General features: G+C 42.1%; 1 protein-coding gene across 1 annotated transcript; it reads right to left on the bottom strand.

Moving 5' to 3' along the window:
* Positions 1-1,691: 1,691 nt before the first annotated feature.
* LOC124615341 (ejaculatory bulb-specific protein 3-like) lies at positions 1,692-11,030 on the bottom strand. Its single transcript, XM_047143139.1, has 2 exons — positions 10,825-11,030; positions 1,692-2,073 (listed from the first exon to the last, which is right to left on the bottom strand). The coding sequence occupies exons 1-2, from the start codon at positions 11,018-11,020 to the stop codon at positions 1,883-1,885; spliced, it is 387 nt and encodes a 128-aa protein (XP_046999095.1). The 5' UTR covers positions 11,021-11,030; the 3' UTR covers positions 1,692-1,882.
* Between the last annotated feature and the right edge of the window lie 1,384 nt (positions 11,031-12,414).

Genomic DNA, 12,414 nt, shown 5'->3' with positions numbered 1-12,414 from the left:
ATACAAGTTCTGTGACTTTGCTGGGAACAAAATTTGAAGGAAGCGGTGAAGCTGTGGAACCCGCTCCCTCGTATTGTGTACCTTATATGGAGTAAGTCGTCATAATTGTTTGTTCACCGGCGCACTCAGAGACTTTAAACTTTATTATTGTTATGAAAGACATTCTTGGTCCAGTTAAATGGTGGCCGTTACTTGAAAATTTTCTCAAAAGTATTTTTGTGTCTCTTTCAATCAAAAGATTTTATGTTCCTGTTTCTAAAGCCTGCACTCTATTAATACAGTTGTCCATCTGCAAGTGAGTCAAAGGTGCTGCCCAGTGTTTCTATGTTTCAGAGCTATTGAAATGTCTTTGTGATTCGGATTGAAACTTCTAACTGTGCCAGCGTCTTGGCGGGGAGTGAAATGTCATCCGAGGTCTAGGCCTGGCAGTGTTTAAGAACCTGGCCACTATCAGAGTTGGTCACATACCCCCTTCCAAAGTTTAGTATTTTATCTTCCTTTCGTCAAGGCGGGTTAAGCTGGTAGACATATTTTTTGTATGTAACCTGTTTGTATATGAACTTGTTTTCTTAAATATTACGGACTGGCAACTGGCTAAACCTTAAACTGCATAGCATCCGCTGAGTTCCTTCTGCAGCTTTTTCTAGTAATTTTTTATTAACACGTCTGAGTACGTAAACTTACTTTTTTTTTTAGATCAGTGTCTCTGTTGTAGTTTTTCTAATTAAGTGATTCTATCATGTTATGTAGTGGCATCTTAGTTTGGCACTAGTGCTCAAGTGTTATTAAGTCACCCTTTACCTGTAATTGTTTCATTATATATATTTTGAGGGAAGTCCTATATGGGAGTTTGAAGTTCTGTAGTTTGTCAGTAACCCCCTTTTCTTAATTTGGAATTGTTTGTTAGAGTACTGAGTACGTCGAGTTTCTAATTGTATTTGCAAATTTTTTTTATAATTGTCAATTTTTTACAATAATGATCGAAGCAGATAGAATGAACAAAAATTTGTGCTGCAGATGGGACTTGAACCCGTGTCTTCTTGCTTGCTAGGCAGTAATGTCAACCACTACACCACCGTAGTACGATGGTCAATATCACTGCACGAACTACCTAAGCTGAGTGCCCTCCCAAACACAATATTCAGTTCATTTTCCCTTACATATTGTCACTACTGCCAGGGCTCTCGCATATTGGCCATTGTTTGTTAAAAAACTTTGTTAGAGTACTGAGTACGTTGGGTTTCTAATTGTATATGCAAAGTTTTATCTAGTGGCTCGTCCACAATTTATAATTCTCAAATTATGTTTTTATAGGCGTAATGTCAATAAGGTGTCTTAATTATAAAGTGTGACTACCAACCATGATTCCATCCCGCTTCCTCTTTGATGGTATTTGAGATATACTGTGCAAATGTGGTATGACTACGGAATCACGTATCACTATTGTCCCTGTCGATTTTTTATTACTAATAGAGATGAAAGTGTAACAATACCTGGAACTCACTACGTGGTAGCCAATCTTCCAAAGGTTTCATGGCTGTCGTCGTTGAAGGTAAACTCTGCTAATTTGGAGGGCAGCGTACTGATCAAAGTTTTTTCTTATACAAGAAATAATACGTGAAAAATTGAAACGAAATACATTTTGTCGTAAGGGATGAAGACTCACTTTCAGAATTTCACAAAGCAGTGTCTTATATTTTTTATCAAGTGAAGACCAGATATAGCTAGTACAAATATCTTAACATTTTGTTACACTGTTCAAATGCTACAACTTCTCATGAAGATAAGAAAAGTATTTGTGTCTGGCTCTCTGAATCACCAAGATGGGTGGTGTAGAATGAGGGTATTTGTCACATCTATAAGCCTCAGTGTTTTATAATGCTTATTCGCGCAGCTCCTTCTCCCTGTTCTCGTACTTCTTGCTGTAGGTGCCATCGGGGTCGTACTTGGCCTTGAGCTGCGCCCAGATGTAGGGCTTGTGGTTGATGAGGTGCTTCAGCACCTTCCTGGTGCCCTCCTTCTGCTTCTCGTTGCACTTGGCGCATTCGCTGCTTAACGCGTCGGGGATGATTCCTGCAAGGAACGAAACAGTCCCTTTAGCTTCATTACATTACAAGTTTACTGAAAAAGGAACTGTTTCAGTTGTCTGTTTAATCGACGACAGTTAGCAGAATTTTATGGAACACGCATTCACAACTTGCTGAAATCTGTAAACGAATGTTATTTGTCATATCTTCCACAATTTCTCTTTTGGTTGTTTGTAAAATTAAGAACAGAATGAATTATATTTCTCACTGTAGAGTATACGTTTTGTTGATTGTAGATGACCTCAATAGAAGCCTTTTACTGAATATCTTTTTTTTAAACCTTTTTCTGATGTCTTCCTTGTTTCGTCCATTCCGTGTAATCTTACCTCCTAAGCAGAAGTCCCTCACTTCCTCCATTACAGAGCCATTCACAAGGTTAAACTCGTCGTTATTCCCCATCTGTTATCCTTTGCTTTGTTTGTCCTTACGCCATAGGTCTTTTTTTATTTATTTGTTTTTTATCGGTGTCTGCGAGCCTTCACGTTGACATCTGCTACCCATGTGCTTTTACGCCTTTCTCGAAATTTTGTTTCACTTGCTTGTTTCGTCAGCTTGCAGGTATAACAACGTAAAAGGATGCAGCGATCAGTTTGGAAACAAAGGGAGGGAGCCCTTAACAATCCGGAATAGCCGTAAAGTGATGTTCGTGCTGCATAATTGGCAGCATACAGACCGCAGGCGCCTAATTTCCACCACCACTCTGACATGCACTTTTAACTTATCACAGACAGTCATACAGGCACTACTTTGGAACGGTAATACATTCTCTCTTAAGCGATTGTCACGATTGTAAAGATTTACTAGAAGCGAAAATCATATTATTTATCGGAAAAAGGAACTAGAAGCTTTTTATTAGCAGTCTTATATATTCTGCCTACGACATCAACATTAACTGGTAGAGAGGATATAGACTACACTGAGAATTTCTTCAAAACGTTTGTTTTTTTTTTTTTTAACGTAGAATACTCTTCCTCCTGTACCACAGCCAATATCTAACCCGGAATTGCCCTCAATGCATTTAATAAAATCTCGATAAATTCTAAGTTGAAAATGAATTTAGTGTTTGACCATGTGTGCTCATTATTTCACATAAAACAGGATGAGCCGTACGACTGAGGCACAGACCCACATTTATTTCATTTGAACCCTTTTCTTGTTTTCATGTTCAAACGCACTGACCTTCTTTAAAATAAGTAATTTGCTTTCACTCTACATCCGTTGTAAGGAATCTGCTATATGGGATTTTCCCTTACCCTTTAAAGTATTAATAATAGCTAAACCCAGTTACAGAATATATCCCAAAATTGTCTTACAAAATTATAAATTCGGAATACTTTTGAAATTTCCTTCGATGTAACTGAAAAGAACTGGAAGTGATTCATACGACTTTCTCTTGCGGCATTGGGACAGAACATGAAATATATTTCTCCTAAGCAATACACACCCATTTAACGCGCTCCCATGGAGAAATTTGGCCACTGCATCACTGACAATAATAAAACTAATACCTGTGATTGTCCACCAAAGTTGTTTGGTTCGTTTCGCATCCAATACTTAAAGACTGATCTGACTTCCTTAGCTATTTTGAATGCATTAAAAATCGATAGCGGAACCTAAAGTAGACGAATGTAGCCATTTAAACGGATGGAGAATACTAAACAAATTCACTAGGAAACCAAGAAAACTGTAATTTATCAAAGGCAGTACCTAACGTTAGGTCAGTTCCAATGAGTCACATTCTTATTGAAGACCAGAGTAACGTAGTGACATAGGAGAAAGCTGAGTACTCACGAACAGAATTTATAATTCAGGGGGAAAGAGGCAAAGGTTCGTCTCAAATTGTTAACAGAGAAATATCCCAAGAAACAGTGTTAGATCCTTAGTGAAACGTACAAAAATGTCTAAGAGCTCACTTTTCTTGTATTAAATATTATATCTTTTATTTTTTATTCTCCCCCTTAACTTGCTTACTTAATCTGATCCTCACGCACTTCACATTGTACAGGAATGTCAAATGGGTGGCTTATGAACTTGACTTCTAACTTCTTTTTTCATATATGATGATGAGAAGCAGTAGTGATGAATTTCGTGATAAACTGACATCAAAATTGGGGAACAACAAGTAGAGTAGGTGGAGGAATTCTGCTACCTTGTAAGTAAAAGATCACATGGCACAAGAGTAAAGGAGGTCTTAAAAAGCAAACAAACAGAGGCAGTAAGGTCATTATTGTCCAACAGACTACCATTATCAAACGTGGACCACAATTTGAGGAAGAACAATAGCATTGTATGGTAGTGAGGCAAGGGCTGTGAAAAAACTGGAAAAGAAGACAATCGAAGCATTCGAGATGTGGTCATAAAGATGGATGCTGAAAATTAGATGGACTGATACGGAATGAGAAGAGGAACAAGTGGAATACACTGACCCAAAGAAGACTAGGATAATAGAAAATTTGTTAAGACATCAAGGAATACCTTCTATGGTACTTTATGAAACTGAAGATGATAACAACTGGAAGAAAGAAGGAAGATTAGCGTTTAACGTTCCGTCAACAGCACCGTCATTAGAGGCGGAGCACAAGATCGGATTACAGAGGGATGGGGAGGAAATCGGTCGAGCCTTGTACAAAGGAAACATCCCAGCATTTGCCTGGAGCGATTTCGGGGAATTATGGGACACCTAAATCTGGATGTCTGGACGCGGATTTGAACACTGTCGTCTTCCCGAATGCGATACCAGTGCCCTAACCACTGCGCCACATCGCTCGGTGGTAAGAACTGTGGGAGGAGGGGGGGGGGGGGGGGGGGTTGAGAGGAGGACAGGGACTGGAATGTCCCTAACATATAAGTGCGGACATAGAATAAAAACGTTAGTACGCGACTGAAATTCATCGCGGGGTGCTTCAAACCAGTCAGAGGTTGATGACCCGATAAAAAACTTCGTCTGCTTAAATTATGGGCCCACAGCGGCTTATGAAAGTGATAGGAGAGAGAAGGGAGAGGGAGCACCCTTATCTTTTGGCGACCCTCCTTCTTCGCGTTGAAGGACATAATACGACATGGCGTTAGCTAACAATGTGGCTATTTTATGTGAATTGCAGATTTAGTTCAACTGGTGATACTTGATACAATATCAGCCGTGTCATGAGTTTACAGCTGCTTGTTCATTCCTTACCGCTAAAGGTTCGAAGAAAGTCAAAGAAGAAAATTAACATGAGTGCGCGTGAGAAGATCTGCCAATTGCAATCAAAGCGCCTCACAGCTGTGACTTTGTTAGCGACACACAAATTATGTGAACAGCAAGACAGACAGCAAAGTTATATTTGAAGGTCTCGGAAGCAGGCTTCAGTTGAATTGTGTTTATAGTTCATGATCGAGATATTCAACTATTTGATGGAAAATACATTGGAAAGTATCCAGTCAATTCCGTCACACTACCAACATAAACGATCTAAACAAAGATATCCGCACACCCCTACGTAATGCGGCATTGACCGCTAGGTGTCACGAGAAGCGAACCCGTCAGTATGAAAGGAGGCGGTGAATACTGTCTAGTCAGTAGAGAAGCAGTAAAAGCAGAATGGATCGGTCAAGAAAACTCAGTAACCTCGAACGTGAATTAGTCATTGGATGTCACCTAACAATACCATCGGGTTTATTTGAATCCTTCTGAAGCTGCCCTAGTCGACTGTTGGTGAAGTGATTGTGAAGTGGGAAAGCGAAAGAACAACCGCAACCAGACCAACCACAACTCAACCAAGACAGCCAGACCTCATGTACTGACGGACGGGGGCTGTCGAACACTGACGAGGGCAGTTAGAATCGCATGAAATCAGCGAAAGGAATCATTCGTGAGTCCCGAAGTTCTACAGCAGTCCAGTTAGCACGATTACTGTGCGTAGGGAGGTAAAAAGAAAGCTGTATAATGGTCGAGTAAGTGCTCACAAGCCACACATATCTGTTGCTAATGCTAAGCAATGTTTGAGACACTGGACAGTGGATGACTGGAAACGATGAATCGCAAAATACGCAGTGGCAATCCGACGGGAGGGATTGTGTTTGGCGAATTATGCTTCCTACACCACCAATAACAATTATTACATTAACAACAGAAGAATAAGCACTTAGAGACTTTAAATCAGCGTAACAAAAACAAATGGTTAAAATGGCTCAAATTGCTCTGAGCACTATGCGACTTAACTTCTGAGGTCATCAGTCGCCTAGAACTTAGAACTAATTAAACCTAACTAACCTAAGGACATCACACACATCCATGCCCGAGGCAGGATTCGAACCTGCGACCGTAGCGGTCGCTCGGTTCCAGACTGTAGCGCCTAGAACCGCACGGCCACTCCGACCGGCCAAAAACAAATGAATCAAGGATTAACTCAACCTTATAAACCTAAAATTAATAGAAAATAATTAAATCTCAAACACAAATAACCTGGAGAACGTTATCTGGCATCGAGTCTAGCCCCAACAGTTAAGCGTGGAGGAGATCGTATTACACCATGGATGTATTCTTCGCGATTTGGTTGTGGTCCCCTTGTTGTGTTTAAGAATAAACACGGAAGAACATGAACACACTGCATACAGTAGAGGAACAGTTCGGAGAGTATGATTGTTATCAGAATGACAATGCACCTCGTCTTGTAGCAGCATCTGCGAGGCAATAGTTTGCTGACAACGACATACCTGACATGGACTGGGCTGCTCAGAATCTCGAACTGGACCCAGTGTAACATCTCTGTAATGAATTAACACGAAGACTTCGCTCCATACCCTGGCCTTTTTTCGGTTCTTGAGGAAGAATGGGCTGTCACTCCTCCGCAGACATTCAGCCGCCTCATTGAAAGTGTCCACAACGGGGTGTAAGCAGTCACAAAGCCCAGGGTTTCGTCTCATCCCATACTAATGTCGGCCACTAGGTGTCCTGATATTTTTCATCAGACAGTGAACAGGTTTGTTGTGTATTTATGAGGATAAATAAATTACCACATAGGAATTCATAATAAACGAGCAAAAAATGTGTCGTTTAAATTCTCATGGGGAAGTCTGCAGGTATCTACGACTAAATGTGTTAATGCTGTCAAGCGTTTTTATTCCAACTCACCTGAAGCTGACTACGAGGTCTCACTGTTAACGGTCTTTGAAGCCATGTAGCATTCTGATGTGGAAGTAAACTTCCTACACTACACACCCTTGCAATTCACAAGCGAAACTTCGGGAAATAATAAGATGTTGGTGTGAAGGTACCGAAGCACAATATACGGCCTGTCGTCGTTAAACGGATGTCCTTAATTTCCATTTTTGCATATTTAAATTTGCTTCATCCTTTATCCTAGTGTCGTAAATGATATTCAGCGGGATACATCAGCGACGCTTGGCGCACAACATTGCCACAAGCGGAGTAAAAACTATACTCTGCACACTCTATTTTCTTAAAAGAAAATAGGCAAGTTTCCCTGAAGCAAATTGTTCGATAATGACGATGGCTCGAGAAAATTGGTTCTGTATGACATATAAGCATAGCCAACGCCAAATTCACTTATAGACAATGCTCACAAGAGTATCCGTGCTTGTGTTAAGGTCCTATTACGGTTCAATTTTGGCATAAATTTTCTGTAGTCTGCGTCAAGCATGTCACTGGTCACATTCACACTCATCACACGGAACATTATGATCACTGAATTACTATGGATACAAAGTCGTCTAGGTGATGGCAGTGTCACCTAGCGAGGAATGGCTGCTAGTCAGATACATGCTCGGTGCACATAGAATCAGTGAGTCTGTTGTGTGTGCCGAGAGTGAGGAAGGCGCGCTATCTATCCGAGTCTGACCAAGAGCAGATTGTGATGGCCCAAAGCATTGAAGCGAGCAATTCGGAAACTATACGACTTGTTGGGTGTTCGAGGAGTGCTGTCGTGAGTGTCTTCAACACTTGGCGAAACCAAGATGAAACCGCGTTCAGACATCATGGGGTTGGGTTGCCACCCCTCATTACAGATGTCGGACGTCGTAGGCTGAGATGACTGATCAGAGAGATCAGGCGGCGAACTGTGAAGTAGCTAACATCAGAATTTAGCACTGGACACAGAACAAGTGTGTGTGAACACACAGTACACCGAGCATTCCTAACGGGGGTCTCGTCAGCCGACGAATCATCCATGTGCCAATGTTAACACTACGACATTGCCATCTACGGCTGAAATGGGTAAATGACCATTGCCACTGGACGTTGACGCAGTAGCAGAGCCTCGTATGGCCTGCTGAACCCCGATACCTTCTTCTTTATGCCGATGGGAGGGCGCGAATTCGTCGTCTTCTAGGGGAACAGGTCCTTGGAACCTGTACTGTGGGACGGAGACAAACTGACCGCGGTTCCATTATGCTGTTGGGAGCATTCGCGTGGGCATCCATGGGTCCAATGGAACTCGTGCAAGGCACCATGATGGCCAAGGACTATCGTACACTGGTTGCAGACCACGTACACCCCTTCATGACGATCATGTTTCCCGACGGCAGCGCCATTTTTCAACAAGATAATGCGCCATGTTTCAAGGCTTCTGTGATGGAGTGGTTCGAGGAACACAGTGGCCAGTTCCAATTGATGTTCTAGCCACAACTCTCCAGATCTGAGCTCGATCGATCTGGAATGTGATTGAACGTGGCTTCAAAGCTCGTTGTCACCCTCTCCGGAATTTACGGGAATTAGATGACTTGTGTGTGCAGATGTGGTGCCAACCTCCTCTAGCGACGTAACTTAAAAAAAGGATGTTGCGAAGAGGGAGGGGGGGGGGCTGTAAAATGCTGAATTTCGAGTGATGGACCTGCTTTATGGGCAGAGCATATCGTCATCATCATAGTGTATCATCTTACCGATGCAGAAAGTGGCAAAAGGTTCGTAATCTATACAGTAATGTTCATGATAGACAGGGGGCCCCAGCAGTAATGGTCGATATTCTGGGATGTGATCAGGTATCATTATTCAAATCAAAGAATCATCTTCCATGCTGTGACACAAATCTCTTCTAGTGCAAACTCTATACTATACACATTATCAAAAGATGTGGTATGCACCAAAACGAGAAAAAATTGTCTCGTAAACGTGGGCTCTAAAACGCGTAACTTAAGAACTGCGAGCACTTACTCAGTAGCAGAGGTAGTGAAGATGAATAAGAGCTTATAGCTCTCAGCGTATGCAATTTTTTTTAGACATTCTTGTTTTGAACCATTCTACCACCTCCCAAAACATGGAAAGCAAGTGTGTTTCACAGTATCGATTACGAAAAAGTGCTCGTAGCCCTTAAGATATGCATTTTAGAGCCCGTGGTTTGATTCGAATGATCGTTCATGTCATATCCCTGAATACTGACCCCTCCTCCTGGGCCACCCCGTGCAAACAACCGGGAAAACAAATGCAGCATCCTCAAGGACAAGGTAATTTTATTGATGAGTGATGTGACAGGTAGTTCACAACTGAACGAGTTTGTGATAAATTCAGCCAACCATGAGCTGTGTAAGGGAAAGTGAAAATTTCTGCCGGACTAGGCCTCGAACCCCGATGTCCCGCTTTATGCGAGAGGTCGCGTTGACCGCTTTGGCTGTCAGTGTACGACCCAGGGTCAGACCCAAACCTCCACACCTCGTCGTTCCTGCGCCATAACCTGTACTCGTGGACACATTTTGTATTTCACGTGCAGTGGAGCACACTTTAATTGAAAGTCGTTGCATGGCCTCGGAGGTTAAATACGATATTGCAGCGTCCAGGTCGCATGCATGCATGCTCGTCCGAGGAAACACTGAGTGTTTCTTCTTAACTACACAGGCACTGCAATTTGGTAATTATCTGCCGATACCGGGCAGTGATTTTCAGTTAATATGTCCTCCCTTGTACGGAAATTTCAAAATGTGTGTACGAGTACAGGTCGTGACGCAGCAACGACGACAAATGGAGGTCTGGGTCTGGCCGTGGGTAAAGCGGGAAATCCGAGTTCGAGTCCCGGTCCAGCCATCATTCCCTTATACACTGCGAATACCCATCATTACACGATCACAAGATTGCCGAACAAGTACTGACAGCAATCACATCTGTGTGATCGAGCGTTCACATATAACGAATAGCATGTAAGGCAGATTCCGGACTGAGATTCATTGGAAGGACCCTCAGAAAGTGAAGTCGATTAACGAATGAGGAAGTTTATGATTCACTCATTAGATCAATAACTGAAGCCTGAGAGCATTATATTCAGCACTTGAATATTGCTCGTCAGCCTTGTACCCTTATCATAAAGGACTGATAGATGAAATGGGGAAGATCGAACGAAGGGGAGCGCATTTTCTCATAGGTACATTTACCAAGCCCGAAAGTGTGACAGAGATGCTCAGCCAACTACAGCAGCAGACGTTACAAGAGAGGCGTTCTACGGATGGCGTGATTTACCGTTTCTCGAAGGTCCCACCGATATATTGCTCTCTCGTGCATATATCTAGCGAAAATACTACGGAGGAAAAATAAGAGAGATCCGATTCAGACGAATGACTACAAACAACTGTAGTTCTCGAGCGCTATTCACGATTTGGACAAGGGAGAAGGCGACAGTGGTAGCCTGCGAGACATACCATAAAGTGCCTCGCGGAGTATAGATATAGAGGTGTAGGTGGACGTAGGTGCGCGCAGCGTAGGTACAACCAATCACCTATCTGAGTGTCAATGTGTTCACGTAGCTACACTTACTCTTGAGCTCCTTGCCATCAGCAGTGCAGTTGGCGTCTCCATCCTCGAGCAAGCACTGCGCGTAGCTATTGAAGAGACGGTCGTTCCCGAGGATGTGGTCCAGGTTGACGTTGTCGTACTTGGTGGTGTACTTCTCTTCCGCGGCGGTGACGGCGACCACGGCCAGCGCCGCGACGACCACTAGAGCGGCCTTCATGTCTGCGGTCAGAGTGCGCTACGCCCCGCTCAGGCCTAAGTCGCTCCTATATACATCCGTCCCCACTATGCCAGGCCTGTTTTCTTCCATCCAGGGACGCCTTTACACGTCACTCACTGCAACTGCGTGACTTTCCAGTCTTTTCCCCTATAACCACATTTCTATCACCGGAATTCTCATTGCGAAATCCAGTGTACACGAGAACTCGTAATCGCTACGGCCTTTCCTCCAAGCAAGATCAACTATCAAGTCAACCTTAGCGTATATTCGCAATCGACTACTGATCGCTTTAAATCTCCGTTACCTTCAAGGAACCGTTAATAAATTGACAGAGTCTCTCACTTCAAATGGTTTTACCCTGAACGGCGTCCATAACTCGGCGGTTGAAACAGCTAATACGCTTCGATACCACATAAAAAAGATAAACAGAAATCATGCATGTTGTAACGGAACCTATTAAAGGCTTTACTTTACCGAAGTATGCGATAACCTCCAAATTCAACCAGTTTAACGAGTATTTATGATTGTAGAAAAGTTATTGTGTATGTTAACAATGATTGCATAACATGTCTCCATAAACAGTCAACCCATTAAATTATACAGAATAACTGACCACACAAAAGTTAATATCACCTAAGTTCATCTTAAATAATTAATATGAAGTACGAAAAATAGTGGCCAACTTACGTATTGGGGACCTCCTTAAATAAAAATCACCCAGTGAAACATATTTGTTCACTAGGACCGTTTTCACTCAGTATTCACGTAAACACTCCAATTTTGGACGAAAACAAATGTAATTCTTAATAATTCATGTTATTTACTTATTTATGCAAATTAGAGAAGTCAATTGACGAACTTCTAAAAAACGGCCTTTTTGTAACAAAGAATTATTCTGTCAAGTCAACAAATCTGTCTGTCATTTTAATAACCTGTTAAATTATGTCACTTGATATAAATTAATAACTTTTCTTCACAAATTACGGTAACAGATGTACATGTGACTTATAAACTATATCTCTTTTTAGTAGTTCTTTGACAAGATTATAAATACAAGCAGCAAGAAGGGTTGGGAGCGCAGTCGGAATGTCACTTTGGTAAAGTGTGTATGTGTGTTATTGTTCGAGGTGGATAAACAATGCAAAGAACATGTAAAAGAAGTACTATTTTGTGTTGTGTCATTGTCTTTGGTGGACAGTGGAATTAAGATGGCCACCAGAGTAATAAATATTTGAAGTTTAAATATTTGTTGGTTTCGCTCGTTATTTATCATCAAAAGCACATCAAAAACATGGGACCTCATCATTTTACCCCTAGACAACCAGATTTAGAGCCAGCATCAGCATCGAGACACAGCAGCGATCCAGCAAGCAGCAGCGATTACCACAATGCAT

The sequence above is a fragment of the Schistocerca americana genome, chromosome 5, assembly GCF_021461395.2.
Source record: "Schistocerca americana isolate TAMUIC-IGC-003095 chromosome 5, iqSchAmer2.1, whole genome shotgun sequence".
NCBI lineage: Eukaryota > Metazoa > Arthropoda > Insecta > Orthoptera > Acrididae > Schistocerca > Schistocerca americana.
This window is presented reverse-complemented; position numbering and strand designations above follow the sequence as displayed.

What these genes read in the sequence shown, in the direction of transcription:
- LOC124615341 (XM_047143139.1), bottom strand. Translation starts at nt 11,020, where the DNA reads ATGAAGGCCGCTCTAGTGGTCGTCGCGGCGCTGGCCGTGGTCGCCGTC. An exon ending in TGATGGCAAGGAGCTCAAGA is followed by an intron (nt 2,074 to 10,824) that starts GTAAGTGTAGCT and finishes CGTTCCTTGCAG; the next exon opens with GAATCATCCCCGACGCGTTA.